Here is an 18,225-nt window from a genome sequence, read left to right as displayed (position 1 = left end):
TCATAAGATTATCACTTTATACCGGGCTGTTTACACCCGGAAACGAACCGAGAGGAGCCTGAACGCAAACATCAGCAGGCCCTGAGCGGCGGGGAGGGGCCCAGAGGCTGTTATGCTGTTATCAGTTTCCAGGGGGAAATACGGACAGGAAGCTCATCTGAATGAAGGGAGGGGAGGCCTATCGGAAGCGCCGAGTAAACAAGGCTCTCCTTTTTAATCATCCCAACTCACGTTTTCAACTCGGGACCCTTTCATCTCGCCTTCGCCCCAACGCATCCGCCAGCCCCCAGCCTCCCCCGAGCAGGAGATAGTGGCGTATCCTCCAGAGGCAGAGAGAAACCACACCAGAAAACAAACCCTCGCCAGAGTGATGAAAAGGTTGGCGACTTTATTGCTGACATCCACAGAGGAGTGTTCTGCTCTCCACAAATGAACCCTTTTTCCTGTGAAGACCCTTCCATGGCCTACCCTTCAACTCCACATTCTCACAACACATAACCTATTGACCGGTCAGCCATTACTTTAAAATGACGCCTTTGTTTCTTCATTCTCCTTCAGTTTATCAGCTCCCCTGACCCTAGAGGAGCACTTTGTAGTTCTACAGTTACAGGCTGTTGTCCTGTTGCAGCTCTGCATACCTTGTTAACCCCTTTTCAGCCACAGGACCACCATACAGAAAGGATGATTATAGTGGTGGAACATTCTCAGGTCTGTAGTGACAATGACTTGGTGGTGGTGTGTTAGTCAGACACAGCAGATGCTGCAGGAGTTTTTAAACACCTCTGTGTCACTGCTGGGCTGAGAATAGTCTAGCAACCAAAAACATCCAGCCAACATCGTCCTGTACCCACTGATGAAGGACTAGAGGACAACCAACACACTGTGCAGTGACAGATGAGCTACTGTCTTTGACTTTACCTCTACAAGGTGGAGCAAGCAGGTAGGAGTATCTACCATAATGGACAGTGAGAGGACACAGTGTTTAAAAACTCCTGCAGCACTGCTGTGTCTGATCCACTTGTACCAGGGCAGCACACACTAGCACACACCCCACCACATCAGTGTCACTGCAGTGTTGACAATGATCCATTCACATCTAAATCACACCTGCTCTGTGGTGGTCCTCTGGGGGTCGTGAGCATTAAAGAACAGGGTGAAAGGGTTAACAGAGTATGCAGATCAACAGACAGACTAGTCTGTAAATGTAGAACTACAAACTGGTAGATGGCCCTTTAAAATCCACACATTCAGTGCACCAAGAATACTGCTATCAATCTCTTTATTATAAAGCTAATCATTACTGATCAATGAAAACTGGTCTGAGATCAGCCACCACAAGCTGTGTTACCCCAAGGCTAATTATACCCAGTATCTGTGTGAGGCCATTACAAAGGTCAGGGCAACCTCCTTCCTACACAAAGATCCCCAGCAGAAAAGGAGTTGGAAGGCCGAGGGAGAAGGAAAAAAAACAATTGAAAAGAAATTCAGAGGGGAAAGTGAACCCTTTAAAACGGTTTAGCTTCTTTTAATTGGGCAGAGAGCCCATCGCGGGATTAACTTCAAAAGGTGCGGCGGGCAAAACCTCAAACTGCCCCTTGATCCCTCACCCCCCCTCCCTTACTTCCCCTCCCACTCTCTCTGTGGGCTCAGGGAACAGCTGCCTTTCCCCTCAAGTTCAAAGCTGTCCCAGAATGCACCGCTTCAAGCAGGGCACCGTGTGTCTGCTTTGTAGCGCGAGCGGCCAGGATTCCTGACCCCTCGGACGCGTCCAAACGCACGGATGTGAAGCCTGCCAAGGCATCTGTGCGTCTAGCCTTTTTCAAAGGTACAGGCGCGGGACCAAAGAGCGCGGAGATACTGATATCGGACGAAGAGGAGGGGTCTGGGGAGGCAGGGTTGGAGTCAAAATCCCTCGACGAATCGCTTGGCAGGGCTGCCGGCAACCGCAGCCCAGACTAGGGCCTGAGAGCTAGAAAATGACCTTAGAGTAGAGCGCGGAAAGGGATTAGTGAAGCATGAAGCAAGGATCTTTATGCTTAACAAAGGTATGGTGACCATATAGCATTCACAATTGCGCAGCTGAAGAACATGACCTTGAGTATCTCAATCGAGGACTTCAAGAGCATGACTGTTGACCCATTTTCTCATAGAAATCATATTTATATCATATTCATAATATATTAAATAACTGCCTGTAACCATTTATCTGGTTCAGGGTTGCGGTAGATCCGGAGCAAACTCAGAATTACTTGGTGCAAGAAAATCCTTTGACAGGAAGCCACTGGACACTTTTTGAACAGCCAATCCACTTCCTAACATGTGTTTCTGACTTGTGGGAGGAAATCAGACAACTCGAAAGAAACCCACACAGACACAGGAAGAACATATCAAACTCCATGCAGACAGTGACCCGAGATGGTGCTCCATAGACCCTGGAGCTCTTTGACACCTCAGCTCTCTGCATTTCCTGACAATTTGTGGCCGAGCTGCTGTGGTTCCTAAACTCTTCCATTTTCAATAATACCACACACACCTGTATATAGTATAAGAATATGTTAAACATGCACAAGTTTGTAAGCATGTTGCATAGCTAAAAAAGGCAGTAGCAGCTATTTAAATTAGGAATACTATGTGACATCAGTATGTCACTGAGTGCATGAAACCACATAAAGAAGTTATAAATATGAGCTTTTAACAACTATATGTAGATGTGATGCTAACCACTGGTGTACAAGTGTGCACCACTTGTTAGTTACTTAGCACTGTGCTCAGGTACTCCCTCAGCATGAATTACATGACTTCTGGAGCTGTCTCAGGCATAGTTAATCAGGAAACACACTAAACGTTGGGATTAACCTTCGTCCTGACTTACAAAGGACTTTCGATGAACATTCACCATTGACAGAAAGGTAGAGTCCAAGTCTAGGTCTAACCCTTGTTGACCTTAAATGCACAGGTCAGAGGTACTTTATATTCAGTAACCAACCACAGGCCTAAGCCATAAATCTACTCTTGAAGTAGTAGTAGGGCTAGAAAATGTCTTTCAGAAAATAGATCGCCACAGACAGTGTAGTTTAACCCAAGAATAGCCTGAATTTGCGTCTGGAAAATGGGCTGCTTCAAAAAAAGAAAAACAGAAGAAAAGAGCCTGGGGAAATGAGCTTTGTGGTAGCTTCATGTCAGTTGTGTCCTACTGACATATTATCTTTTCCAAACCGTAACTCAATCACATTTCTCGGCTTCAACAACAAAAAAATAATCCTCATGGCGATTAATATCCCACTTTCAAAAAGCAAAGTACACAACACGCGCATGATCTGTTTCCATTCGAGGCCAGTGGCTGCACCCGAGATGTTTTTACCCCCAACTTAAATGAAACGTTTCCACCATCATCGTGTCTAATCTTGTTTTTTTTTTTTTTTTTGTACCTCTCTTTCTCTCTTGATCTACTGGCTGGGCCCAGTAAAGCGAGGCGAATCCAGGGCCCCGAGAGACAACCGGTGGCTCTGGAGAAACACTGCGCTTAAGGAGATCAAAGCTGGACTGAGATGTGTAATTACTGGCGGTTATGAAAACTGGCTGTCATCTTCTGCCATGGATGAGCGTGTCGAATTCGGAGTAGCCCGAGGACAGCCAGGGAGACACGCCTGAAAAATTTTGAACGAGCCAGCAAGGAAAGCTTTAGGAAAGAGAGAGAGGGAGAGAGAGAGGGAGGGAGGGAGAGAGAGAGAGGGGGGGGGGGTGGTTGGAAGAAAGAAGAAGAAGAAACAAGGACCACAAATGTTGTGAGAATGTTATTTGTCTTTGTCATCCATTCTTCTCTCTGGTGAAGATATTTGATATGGGGAGTCACAGGCAGAGGAAGAAAGAAACTAGGAGAGTATAATAACTCCTGATTTAATCGGGAGGAACAGAAAACAAAGTTTGGCTCCTGTACTTTTCAAAAAACCACAGTGTAAATAACTATCACCCAGGGAAGATCCTCAGGCTTTGCTGCATTTTTGTAATCCATGCTAATGTCACAATCCAGAAAGGAGATTATCAAACCACAAAAAAAAAAACCTAACAACAGGCTAAAGTTAATGTACCATCTTTATGGTTATACCCAGTAGCAACTACTCAGGGAAGATACTGTAACTAGTTAATGTCTTTAGTGCTGTTAATCACATGAGTTAGCTAGATATGCTACCATAATATCTAGTGTACTACAGTTTAAGCCAACACTAGTTGGCTAGCTAGTGTTACCTAAAATGATTTAATACATAAATATGCTTTACTAAGCTATAATCACTGATATACAAATGAAAAATCGTGTATTAATAGTTTTTTTGGAGTCAGTAGCAGAATGCAGCAAAAAGGTAGCTATGCTAGCTATCTTCTTGCTAATCTTAGTAAAATGCATATAGCTACACATATATAGACTACAGCTAAAAAGTACATACACCACATATTTTATAATGTTAAATTAACACTGAGTGTTTTAAATAATTTAACAAATTTGCTATATACATACATACAGCTAAAACTAGTTATAAAAATTAACTTAAAATGATGCATTATCTTGGCCACTCCCATTCAGCGCCACTACTATGCGCTCCTATTTTATTTCCACACAAAATTGTAAAATTGTTATTTTACCATTTTTGCAAGTGTAAGTGGAAATGTTAAAAAAATTTAAAAAGACAATATGATTCTGACAAATTTAGAGTCTGTCATGCTGTGGTAAAGTTGTCAGCAGCTATGCAGCGGATGGGAAAGAGGCTGTATTAAAGACTGGAATGATGCATCCCCTTTTCTCTCATTCTTCCCCAGTCTCTCCCTCCCTCCATCCCCTGGAGGAAAGCAGCATAAAGCCGGAGCACAAAGCGCACCCCTGCAACCAAGGCCTGTTGCAACAGGTCGGCGCAGCAACAAAGAATATCTCCTACAGTACAAGCCACTCTTTGTGTGGTGAGAGAGCACCTAGCTCAAGAGTGGGTTATCCTAAATTACACACACACACACACACACACACACACACACACACACACACACACACACATACCCACTTCCATATATGCCAGTCTTTTTTTTGCCAATGTGAAAACAAGAGGCTCACCACATGTAAAGACTGTGTAATTCCTCGTCAATTACAACAGACGGCGATGTCTGTTTTGCTACTCAAAATACCGCCGCACCTAGGAAGCAAAGAGGGAGCACAAAGTACAATTTTACAAGCTTATATGGCTCAATCTGTTTTTCCCAGTACTGCTCCTACTTACACAAAATTATCTCCCAGTGGCCAACAGACAGCACGCCTTTCAGTAAAACTAAATCAACTAAATTTAATTCTTTAATTTTGCGTTAGTGCTAAAGGGCTAATGCAGTTTCGTACACTAAAAAACAGTAGTGGCAGCCATCTTGAAGCCAAATTCTGGCTAAGTATCACAATTTCCCAATTATGTACTACACCCTAATACCATACAGTACATAATAAGCATAAAAGGATGATTCTGGCAGGCTAGTACACACAACATTAACATACCACAGTATTTCTTATTTACAGGTTGTGATGAGCTGTTGCTATGACAATACACGCCATACCAAGCTACAGCTACAACGCCTTCTGCAATTTTTTAAAAGTTTGAATCTAGTTTGAACCTCAAATACCTCTATCCATACTTCATTGTACACAGTTTGGCTTGTAAAGTGATTAGATATCAGATAATAAACCATTTACATTCAATATAAGCTTCATGTCCCTCTCTCTATCATTTAATGCACTGGGTGGGTGTAGTAGTGTTGGTTTAAAAATCTGTGAAGTGCACTGAGTAGGGAGACAGGCACTGTTGGGATGGAGCCAGAATTTGACTACAAGATGGCTACCACTATTTTCCAAATGTGAGAAGCCCCTCCTTTTTCGTTTCCCATTGCATCGTGGGACAGTAGTGCCCATTAGGGCTGTGCCATATTGTATTGTGGGCAATAATATCGCAAAATGTTTTTAAATGAAAAAAATATATGTATTGTGATTATCGTGATATTCTGATATGTTAACATAATGCAGTCACGCGTAATATGGCGTACATTTATTACATGAGTCATTTAGGCATGGTGACAGGTACGGAGGAAATTTCCTCCAAAAGACGAGTGACTTCAGTCGTGTGGAGGTGGTTTGGAAATAAATTATTAATATTCTAAATATTTTTTATACAATGTCAGAATCTTGGTAAATTACAGTTGTTTACAAAATAAGCAAATGTTTACACGTTTATTTGTTGTTTCTTCTGAATATTTGAAATTGTTAGATTTGTACTAAAATAAAATGTAAATAAATATAATTTAAATAAGAAATTAAATATATTATTAAATTAATATAATTAATATTGATATTAAATTAATTTTGTTGTCATAGTTTGTGGAATGAATAAAATTATTTTTAGTGTTTTTCATATCGCTAAGAATATCGTTATCATAAAATAAAACACCTGAAATATCGTGATATTATTTTAGGGCCTTATCGGCAACCACTAGTGCCCAGTAGTGCTCAAAAAGTGACTGGTTCTATGTATGCATTTTGGATTTTTTTAGTATACTTATCTCTGACAATTTTGACTCTAGTTGACACTAGTTAGAGTAAGAATTAGGCAATTGTGACACAGCTTCTGCCTGTGTTTTTCCATTTTTGTGTGTGCCATGTCTGAAGCATACAATATGCTGGATATTATTTGGTGTACATAAACTTCTATTACCTCCAGTACAAAAGAAGAACCAAATATGTCAGACTGTCCACATTTGCTATTGTTGAGATGGTGAAATATGTATATTTGTAATCTCTGTTCACACTATTATAGATCCTTTCTAAACAATTAAAAAAATACTTTTAAGTCTTTATTTGAGTTTAATTTATTATGTAGTCTCCACACTGGCTGTATCAGTATTGCTATTATCCAGTGCTGCCTTGCACGTAGACTTCAAAACAAAAACATCTGGCATCCGAGCACAGGCCTGACAGTTTACAGGCCTACAAATCTCTCACCTCCACTACAGCCTGGGTGGGGAAGCTGGCACACATACATACACATACACACACACACACACACACACACACACACACACACACAGTCCACTCAGCAGAACTTCACCAGCAACAACATCTCAGGCAGACAGTGGCAAGATCTCTGATGAGATTTTAAAAAATAAAAATAAAATTATCCTATCATGATAAACACGTGTGTCGTCGGCTCTCTGCCGAGAAAAATTTAGCGCCTCTGTCATCACCGACGAGGAAATTGACAGCGCTGAGATTGAGAGGTGTGGGGGTCATTGCGGTTTGGGTACGGCATCTCATTCGCTTGCTTGTGAGCTTTTGCCAACTTTAAGGAGTTTAGAGAGCTGTCTTGTCCAAACAAGCTAGATGTATCAGAGAGGATGCTTGAGGCGAACATGCCTAGGAGGCCAGTATGTGATACTGAGCGCTGTTAGGGCTCTGAATACTTCTGCTACTACTGTAGCGATGAGCCAAATATTCATGCTTCAATCCAATATAGTCGTGTCTGAGATTTTTGGATATAGCAAACACAAACAGTGCATGGAAATGTGCCTCGGGTTCATATGATAATGTTTCCACTTCGGGACCATTAGAGCGTTAAAGTTATTTCAGTGGAAATTCGAGACTTTTAAAGTTTTATAATTTTGCTTGGTCCAGTCAGGCAAGTGGTAAATCTCATTCAAAAATATAATTAAACTCAATCAAACGTGAGCAAGAAAACAATACAGATACCAGGTATATAAGTATAAATCCTATATATATATATATATATATACATATACACATACATTGTTTTGTCTTCTGATACATTATTCTGATAGTTCTTAAGGTTATTTGACAACAAAGAACTTCATCATGATTTACATTTTTTTCCCCAAGAGACATATAAGACACGCACGCATTGGCTACACAACATCCTACACTCTCAAAAATGAGAGGGTCCATCTAGGGTTCTTTAGTCTTGTTAGAATCATGTGTCCTATATAGAACTAATTCCATTCGGAAATGCTTTTCCCTGATTAAATGGTTCTTCGGACTGATTTTAAAAAGTGCTTTTATTGTTCTGTGTAGCACCATTTGGAAAATGGTTCTGTATTGGTCTTTTTTTAATGGGTTCCACTATTGTTATGAAGACCAGCTAGTTACAAAGTGCTATGCAGAACCATATACAAGACATTCTCCATGAATCTGAAGCACTAGTTCCCCCTGCAGCTGGTTCTATACAGAACCCATGGTTCTGATAGAACCACTGCCTTTACAAAAGAACCTTTAAGAACCCTCTTTATTAAGCATGTACTGAACAATTAACTTTCTCCATTCAGTCCATGCTCAAATCCACTAATCCTCCACTCCATCACCTTTAACTCTTTCATCCCTGACCTACAGGAGCAACATCCGGCAAATTCAGGACTGTTTTGGTTCTGTATTTTTGGTTTGTCCTCACACTTCTAGTCCATCAATATTTCACAGACAAAACCACCTGCAATGTTGTTTCACACCAACCAAGCATCCGACATCAGCAGTGACTCTCTAACCACCTGTCTGCACAATCTAGCACACAGTAAACTACTTTTTCCTGCTGATATTACACTGACATGACAGGAGAATCACATCTGTACTGACACTGTACCCGATCCACCAAGGCCTACATTCAAACATAGGCCGCTGTGCTGAAACTGCTTTGCTTGTTCACCCCTGGAAGAGACGTGGAGAAGACACACAACTCCTTTCTGCATCCAAATACTCCATCCACGACACCATGACTTCCAAAGCCATGACCACCACCATCACCGTAAGCTCCTACCTGCATGAGTTTGCCCTCTGCGTATCCGGCGCTGCTGCCGGCGAACACCCCTTCCAGGGTGATGGGCCTGGCAGTAGGCTCCTGCTTCAGCATGGTGACCTTGATGAGGGCCCGAGGGGCCGAGCGCTCTGCCTCCACCGCCGCCGCCAGCTCCAGGCCTGTGTGGCCCAATGCCGCCTGCAGGGCGGCCGCCAGCAGCCACGGCCACAGCCTCATTGGCCTGGCTGCATAATGCACGGACCTGGGGGTGGGCAATACGGCAGAAGATATCATGATATTTTAATATACTGTACCTTTTACAATATGCAACTATATACAGTGGGTGCGGTGATATGTTTTTGATCGACATTTCACACACTGTACTGTGCTGGGAATGCTCGCTATGAAATGAAGCATGCAGTTGGTCAGTGGCTGTGGTCATTTTATTGAGTACAGAAGTTATGCAGATTTACAGAGAAGCAAAAACTGACTTGCAGTCATTCAGTGCATAAATGTGAGATGCAATGTACAGTACTGTGGAAACTTTTGAGGCACCCGAGATTATGAGGTTTAAAAAGCTATTTATCTGAGGAGTAAGTGTTTATTTGCTAAAAAATAAACAACAAATAACACCCAACATTAGAGTAAAACCAAATAACATATTGTGTTGGTTTAATTTTCCAAATCTCTCCTCGTGGAGTCCGTATTATTTGAGGTTATCATCCAACACCTAGTTTTACTGGTGGCTCTTTTAAATAAATAATGATTTTAAATAATGTGTGCTGTTGATTTAACAAATTCACGCAATCAACGAGAATCTGAGCAAAACATTGTTCTTCAAACTCACTCTCACCTACTACTTTATAGAAAGAAAAATGTATCTTATATTTCTTATATGCTTTACATTATCATTTGTTTGTATTTACTGTGATTATATAGAAGTTTATACAAGCACCACACTCTCAGAGAAGGCATTAGTTTAAATATATATCATTATCTTAGGTGTCTAACACTTCTGCACAGAACTGTATGTGGTGTCTTTCTGGAGAAAGAGGTCAGAGAGAGGTGTAGACTTGCAATGTATTCCCCAAGTCAATACATACTTAAAATAAAGGTGCTACAAAAGGTCATTTGAGAAATGCCATAGAAGAACCACTTTTGGTTCCATAAAGAAACGTTTTTGTTAATACGTTTAAAGAGGTCAAGAACCTAAAAGAACCCAGTGATGGATTTATAAACCTGTAAAAGGTTCTTCACACTCACACATCTTTTAGACAATCATGGTTCTTTATGGAACCAAAAGTGGTAGTGGTTCTTCTGTGACATCACTCAAAGAACCCTTTGTCGCGCCTTCGTTATTAAAAGCGTGGACGTTACCCATTGTGTTTCACATTTTTAACACGGTAGAAGACTGCAGTTCAGTTACCCTCTCCTTAATCCTTAATGCTAAGTAAACTGACCACAATGATGGTAAAATACTGTCATATTGCCCACCTCTACAGGGACCACACGGTGAACGGCAAGCTCCACACGATTTTCCTGAGGGGGATCTCGGTAAGAGATGATCACGAGTGGTGCCTTGGCTCTGTCTTTTTTAGGAATCAAGACCAAGTCTAATGCTCTGGCCTGGCATGGTCCAGAGGCATGGGAAAGGCAAGGAATAGCAAGTGCTGAGATAATGGCAGCTCCCGGGAGAGCTGTGCTGGGATCATTGTTAAGGGGAGAGTTAGAGAAGAAACAGACTTGGGTGAAATCACTTCATACCACATGCATAAGGCTAAAGGAAGGCTCATTAAGGTGGGCTAGCCTGTATCACTCACAGAGGAGGCCAAGCACAGAGGGCATGAAGTAGGGAGCTTAAACTCTGCTGGAGTGTGCATTGATCCAGGAGTTCAACACACAGAGGAGAAGCCACTCTGCTTCAGCCTTGGCATGAACTTCAAAGAAAAAACACCCTTCCAAATCAGATCCAGAGTGGTCAGTCAGGTGGCAGATCTGCGTTTGGGTCTCGTTATAACTCCCATAAATCCATTCCTCGGGGGGTTTGCCCGTCTGGACGGTATAGACTAAGTATCCACAAGGAATCCACGAGAAAGAGAAGCAGGTTGCCTGGGTGTAATCCTCCTTCCACGCTGCTGTATTTGTATCCAAAATAAGGCAAATTTCCAAAGGGTTGGTAATTCCCAACGAACCACTGCAACACGGGAGCGTGAAAAGTGGACGTGAACTACGTCCCTCCGTGTGAAAGCCACGCAAATCAGGCTCCGCTGCACCAAAAGTCCAATGTAGACAATAAAAGCAACTTTGCAAGAAAGTTCACCAAACCTCTGACGCTGATGGGTTCAGTCGGACAAGCAGAACCACGGCGATCCGCGATCACGTGTAATCCGCGCAGGCGAGCACCTCTCGGGGCTTTTCGCGGGCGTGCTGGCCATCATGCGAAACCTCGGATCCCCTGCGAACGGAGCTCCCGAGAACCGCGATCCCTCCGAGACGCGTGGCTTCATAAGAATCAAAAGCGGCGATCCGAGAAAACAGAGCTGACCGCTGTTAAGGCGAGTACATGACTGAGAAGACGAAGCTGCTCCACCTTAAGAGGCGCGATCCTTGATTGTGGAAGACGCTGAACAACTTTGGAAAAGTTGGAGAAAAGTCCCCGCGGCGTTGAAGCGCAGAAGCCCGGCTGACTCTCTCTCTCTCTGGGGATCATGGAGCGCTACCTGCGGGCTGAGCGCTGTGGAGGGTGGAGCACAAGCGCCGACCAACAGCGGCCGAGGCATGGCGCCCTCCAGCGGCCAGCGCTGGAACACACCGCGTGTTCAGAGCCGTGTGCAAAAGTTTGCGCACCCCTGGTTCAACAACTGTTTCGAATAGCGTACGTTTGTAACTATAAAAGCGATCAGCCATTACATTAAAACGGCCTCATTTTTTACACGTGTTGCTCATTGTCTCATTTCCACTGACCATACAGGTCACTCTGTAGTGACCCCCATAGACTGAAGTCCACCTGTTGCTCTGCATATTTTATTAGTCCACTTTCACCATTGTCCTTCACACCACACAGCAGGAACGATATGGTGTGTTAGTTTGTGTTATGCTGGTACAAGTGGATCAGAAACAGCAGTGCTGCTAGAGTTTGTAAACAACTCCTTGGCCATTAAACACACCGTAGTAGTTGCTGCTGATTGAACCCAGGACCCCAGGTCCCTGGAGCTATGTGGCAGCAATATTCTATAATAATAATGTTTTGTCATAGCTTATTTAAATGGAGTTATTGAGATATAAATACATTGATACCTTATATTTGAGTGTTTCGGTTTGATCAATAGCAAAAAACACAAAATTGTAATATAAAAAATACTTCTAGAAATAATTTTCCACTTAAATTATACATTCTAATTAAATTAGGGGATTCTTACAGTTTTCTTAAGTTGATGCTTTATTAAAAGCAATTGGTGTCTTAGAGCTATCAATTCCCAATATTGTGCAGGGACCATAATAGGTGACTACTGCTATATTACTGTTGCATTATCCCTGCATAAAGTTTTCCAAACACTGCACAGGTTACACTACTTCCAGCTTCAACACACCCAAACCAGCTCATTCTAAAGTTAAATAATCTGTGATGGGCATGGAATAAATGCAACATTGCTGAGTATGAACCCACTTTTATTAGGTACCCCTACCTTGCATTAACACTCACCAGCCATTTTCTGAAGTGCCTCTAGTAAACTGAAGTTTGCAGTTACTGATTTAGATGAGCCCAACTTATACGCCGTAATTTATCAGCCCAATTTAACCCACCAATGACCAGATATTTTAAGGTGTGGACCATTCTCAGTTCCGTAGTTATACCAACATGATAATGTTGTTTTTGTGTGTGTTGAGCTGTGCTGGAATCATCGTGTACACTTACTGTCCACTCTTTCAGACATACCTACAAAAACAATCATGTAATATGTGTTAGCTGTCCAGTCTCAGTGGTGGGGGACATCAGTCTTGGAGGACTTCAACAGGTTGGAGATGGTCCTGCTTTATTATGTGATTATTCATCATCAAATTAATCACCAGACTGTTGGAATTTAAGCCAGTCCTAATCCCCTATTATCTAACCCTACAGAAGCAACCAGTCTCAGACCACAGGCCACTGCTGGCTGTATGCTTTTCTTGGATAGAGTATTATTAACATAGCAGGGATACTGAGATTAAAACTAACAGTGGCAACAAACTCTAATCCACAATAACATGCCACTGCTGTTTGTTGTTGGTGCCAGGGCTGTGCTGTGAATGGTCAACAATGCAAATATGGTGGGAGGTAATAAATGTAAAGCATACATATATATGTTACTACAGTGCACATGATAAAATGGCAAGTGAATGTAGGCACAAGCTAAATGTACATAATAAATTGCCAACTAGAAGTGGTAATAGTGGTTCTAGTTTGCCCCCAACCGTTTAAACCATGCAACTACAAGTAATCATATAAGTCACATACTATCGTGCTACTGATGCTACTGCACTAATATAAATTATGAGTTTGCATTTATTAAAATATCAAACAAAACGTCTATTTGTTCCATGCCATACAAAGCAGTCTTCCATGCTACATATACCACAAATTATATCTTGACTTTTCTATTAAAAATATTTAATATATATATATAGTTAGTACAGATGTGGCTAGAAAATCATTAAAAGTAATTATTCTATACTTAAAAATATATATCTTGTAAAAAATATTAGAATATACTCTTTTACCACTGAATTATAACTATATAAAAGACTCATATATTAACCTTAATAAAAAACAAAAAATTAAACAAAAATAAGTGAAATATCTTCGTATTAAATAAAAGGTTTTTACAAAATAAAGGCCTAAAAAGCCTAAAATGTTGTATATAGATAATTAAAAACTAGTGTTTTGTCCAATGGCAATTAAAATCATATGTCAAATACAGTCTAGTGAACTAAAGTTTTTTAGTATACAGATACTTCAGGAAACATCAGAAATAAATGTAGTTCATAAACTACTTTTATACAAGTTGTAATGTCTTTTAAGCCATGACAGAGGCTTGTTAAATTAACCTCGATTGTCTCTGCAGGTGAGATCTTGTTCTACCAGACACTGAAGGCACTGGAACTTGAGTCTGAGAATCTCTCTTTGGTTCCTTTCTTGTGGAGATTAGCTGTGGCCTGAGCAAATGGACAACACAGTTATATCCTTGAGACAAAAGACACTTTGCTATCCAATCAAATTCTTACAAACTGCTTCAAATATAACACTCAATACAAATCATATAGCCACCATAACTGTTACTCACCTTCTGAGAAAATTCCAAAGGAGCTGCCTTCGCTGCCTGTGATTGGCTCTGACTTCCTTTAGCACTCACTTCTGGTTGGCTGGAAGGGGCCCCCATATTAATGGCAATGCCAGAGGATGCGTTCCCTGGTACAGTGATGATGATACCACCCATAGGCAAAGACGTGAATGAGGGATTCATAGGACTGGGCTCTACAGGGGTGAGCTTGGAGGTCTGGTGAAGCCCATGTTGAGCTGAGGTGGAGGTAGATGCAGACTTGGAGGAACAGGCTGAAGATGGTCCAGCTGCATGGCTCTCTGCTCTGGAGGGGGCAGAGTGCTTCTCTGGACTGGCCATTTTGACTGCGTACCTCGTCACTGTGGGGGAAACCTGAAGTTCGTCTACTATCTTGAAAACCATGTCCAGGTTCACATCATTCTTCTTGTAGTCTGTGCTGTTGCATGAGGTCCAGTCTGGATCCTGGCCGCTTGGATGAATGTAGCCAACAGTGTAGTTCTGATGAGCAAGAAGTATTTTTCAGTAAGGCACAAGTTACAGTCAGAATGTCTATATTCACAAGTATACCACAGTATTAAGGTAGCTGTGTGCTATAATTTAAAGCAGTTACATCACACATAACATATTAATTTGATAGAAGTTATAAAACTTATTTTCCCCTCCTGATGGTGGCATATGATGGAGCAATTCTCTGAAGTATTTCTACTTTATTCTCCAAATTATTCTGATTTTATTCTCATAATTTATAGATTTTCTGAATTTTTCTGACTTTATTTTTATTATTCTGACTTTATCCGTTAAACTCGGTCGTAGTAACGTAACCACACTTCACTGCAAGCCAATGTCATTTTAGTGTGGTGTGATTAACCATACATAATAACTAAGAAGGTAGGTGCAGATCTGTGCCATCTGCTGGTTGAGTGCCAAACATTTAGAAACATGTTCGCCAGCAGATTAAGTATCACTTAGGCACTTAAACCTGTCGACAATTTCATACGGCATACGCACCTACCCAGTGTTTTTGGACAGTTGGAGGAAAATAAACCACCTAGAGGTAACCCATGCAGACACAGGGAGAACACAGCAAAGACAGGACTGAACCCCTGATCCCAGGAATCTGAATCTGTGTCAGTGACAAGACCTGGGACCACTACCTGACAATATGTAATCACTTGGACAAATTCAAAATTGTATCTGTGTATTTTATTGCGCATGGATAGAGAGATAAATATAACTAAATGTAATTAGGAGCATGAACTAACGTGTTACTATCATGTTAAATATTTGTTATGTGCTCATTATGAATATAATCATGTCAGTTTTTAATCTGGATACACAAAATTAAAATAATGCTTAAAATATTTTTCTGTTCTCACAGGGTAATAGCCATAACTGGAGTACAGGGCTGCTGGCTGATGGGAACATGCCATGTCTAAATCGAAGGAACCAGGAGTGCAACACTGACTCACTGCAAAAGACAAGACAAACATGTTTAATAACGGACAAAACAATACAATCTCTACTACTGCGATCCATTATTACCTGGTGTGTAAAATCCGGTTCTGTACTGTGGGTGATGATGAAGAAAAGTGTCATATTTTTGTCCGACATTGATGGCGCCCTGGGAGCCTTGATGCATGTTCATAGCTGGGGGGTTCGACTGAACTCCACATGGCGAGTCTGCAGGGAAGCGATGGATCACAGAGCTGGGAATGCCTTTGTCAGTGTAGAAAGTTGATGATGAGGTGTCACTGATCCATGCCCGCGATGGTACTGGGGTTCCATTGTATTTCTTCAGTTGCCGAGAGCTGCTGGACTGATGCGGGTAGGGAGTAGAGTTCACACGTCTGCGATGGTGTTGTCCAGCAAACACTGAACATAAGGATAATGACAGAAATCATTAGGCCACAAGTGTATCATAGTGATGTATAATAATGACTCCTGTTATTGACATGATATTGACATCTATTGACTTCCAGTTTGTCCGGGTCCATCCTGGACATTTAATGGGACATAATCTACCACTTCTCCACAAGTGGACACAGTCCTTGTTAATGAAATGTTAATTTTAATGATAAGATGTTAATGAAACATCTGTGACATGCCTTAATCAAAATATCACAAGGCACAAACACCACAGCACAGTTCTATCAATAGAACTGTCAATAGAGTGCCTGTTTCTTTACTTAGCCACAGCTCAGTTCAGCGTGAGAGTCCACAAGTGAGCAGCTCTGGTTTTTAATCATTTTTGCTAATCAGTACATAATCAGTGCTCTTATATCTCAGAGCTTGTTGTGGCTGTTTAACCTCATCTATGCTCTCTAACGTAAACGCAGGTCCAGCGCAGTGATTGGAGAGACTCAGGAGAGGAGGCATGACAACCCTAAAGCCTCAGCACTATCCTAACATATGCAAGTAATTTTAAACAGTGGTTTTAAAATGTTTGATGTATAAAGTCTTGTGATTTAGGAATGGTTTTATGCTCTGAACAAAAGGAAGGATGTATATGAGGAGGGTCTTTATTGTTCTGCCATATATTCAATATATCACACAGAGAGCAATCTTCTCTAACTGCAATTCCATTAATATATTATGATTCGGTATGCTAAAACATTGACATTTCATATTTCGACAACTATGAAATGTGCTTGTTACACAACTGACCTTTCTTCTCAACTGTTGTGTTTTCTTCAGGAGAATTCAGCAGGAATCGATGATAGCGGTTTGGTGGTCGGCAGTTGACCTCTAGCCCGGCCTCAATCTTGGCCTTGTTAGTGCTGGTGAGTCTTTTTAAATTGACAAGCAAATCCGGGCGGCCCTGCCTGAAGTTAGGGTTATGATAGTGATGCAGGATACTGTCTGTGACCGACTCCCCTTCACTCTGCTTGTCTGAATTACCAGAAACTACTAAAAATTTTCTGAAGCCATAAAGATTCAGCTGCCGAATGAAACTGGTGAAGTTGGTGGTTTTGAAACATTCTGGGGGTCTTTCTGGGGTCTTATGTTCTGGTGTGAGGAGTTCTGCTTCAAACACCTGCTGATCAATAACAACTGCTTCCCCAGAGAAGTTCCAGTTGATGGAGCGTATCTGGGGGTTATTCACCAAGTACCACAGCTTGGCCGGGAAGTTGTTGGGGTTGATTGGAATGGCAAGGAGAGCCTCATCTATCTCCATTTTGCTAGTAATGTAGCTAAGAGAGGATCAGGACAAAGATTAGGAACATGAATTTATATGAATTTTATTTGTATATAAATAATATAGCTGCTTGTTTTAGTACTTAATCATAATTTCATAATTTGTTGTATTTATTGAGATGTTATATATATATATATATATATATATAGAGAGAGAGAGAGAGAGAGAGAGAGAGAGAGAGAGAGGGAGAGAGAGAGAGAGGGAGAGAGAGAGAGAGAGAGAGAACAAAAACGTTATCTAATTCGATGGACCTGGCAACCCTTAATGGTGAAGTCGGTGCTGGTTAACCCTAGTTAAGATATTTGAACCTTTGGTGCCAAATTGTCTTAATAACTGAAAACGTTTGGCCACATTTTGTCTTCGCGGTTCTGTGTTACGTTCTACAAGTTTTAAAATCGCTCGAAACAGCTGTAGTACCTGCTCCAGTCAACTGTATAAAGTCTAAACCACCGGTTCCGGTAACTTTAGCCCTCGGAACCGTCAAACATTCAATCGAACAGAACCGAAACGGAGACTGTGTGTAAGAATGGATTGAAATGGATATTACGAAGGGTTTTATTCCAAACCCCTGTTATAATTCGCCTCTACCTGTTTCTCTGTTCGGTTTGGAGTTTCCCTCAGAACCGTTGGAACCGTTGCGCTCGTGCTCTCAGAACCAGTTTAAATTCTAAATGTATACAAAAGAGCCGTGCGAGCCCTTGAGCGCCACATACTGTACTATACACACGTGTTAAACATGTAATTTTATATACAAACATACTGACATTTAGACAAAGGTATAACAACATATTGTCAAATACATGAAATTTTACCCATTAAAAACAGTCACAATGTCTCCAGTAACGGGCATAATTTTCATAATTATGGCATGATATCCGATAATAATTAGATTATCAGC

General features: G+C 41.4%; 2 protein-coding genes across 3 annotated transcripts in view; both read right to left on the bottom strand.

The window, feature by feature from the left end:
- The window catches only part of LOC136687032 (E3 ubiquitin-protein ligase RNF43), a 115,332-nt gene extending 104,342 nt beyond the window's left edge, over positions 1 to 10,990 (bottom strand). The window contains exons 1-2 of the mRNA XM_066661222.1: positions 10,308 to 10,990; positions 8,835 to 9,075 (exon numbers count right to left, since the gene is read on the bottom strand). Of these exons, the coding sequence (XP_066517319.1) occupies positions 8,835 to 9,050 (216 nt within the window). The 5' untranslated portion in view covers positions 9,051 to 9,075; positions 10,308 to 10,990. The remainder of the gene's footprint in view (positions 1 to 8,834; positions 9,076 to 10,307) is intronic.
- Positions 10,991 to 13,364: 2,374 nt separating this feature from the next.
- hsf5 (heat shock transcription factor family member 5) lies at positions 13,365 to 18,025 on the bottom strand. 2 transcript variants are annotated; one of them, XM_066662020.1, is made up of 6 exons: positions 17,916 to 18,025; positions 16,796 to 17,322; positions 15,674 to 16,003; positions 15,508 to 15,599; positions 14,135 to 14,629; positions 13,365 to 14,006 (listed from the first exon to the last, which is right to left on the bottom strand). In XM_066662020.1, exons 2-6 carry the CDS (start codon positions 17,304 to 17,306, stop codon positions 13,929 to 13,931), a joined length of 1,506 nt encoding a protein of 501 aa, XP_066518117.1. In that variant the 5' UTR covers positions 17,307 to 17,322; positions 17,916 to 18,025; the 3' UTR covers positions 13,365 to 13,928. The 2 variants fall into 2 exon arrangements, with proteins under 2 accessions (XP_066518117.1, XP_066518118.1); XM_066662021.1 differs by lacking the exon at positions 17,916 to 18,025 and adding an exon at positions 17,745 to 17,864.
- Positions 18,026 to 18,225: the final 200 nt, after the last annotated feature.

Source organism: Hoplias malabaricus, chromosome 2 (genome assembly GCF_029633855.1).
Source record: "Hoplias malabaricus isolate fHopMal1 chromosome 2, fHopMal1.hap1, whole genome shotgun sequence".
NCBI lineage: Eukaryota > Metazoa > Chordata > Actinopteri > Characiformes > Erythrinidae > Hoplias > Hoplias malabaricus.
The sequence above is the reverse complement of the archived record's forward strand: the minus strand, read 5'-3'. Positions and strand labels throughout refer to the sequence as shown.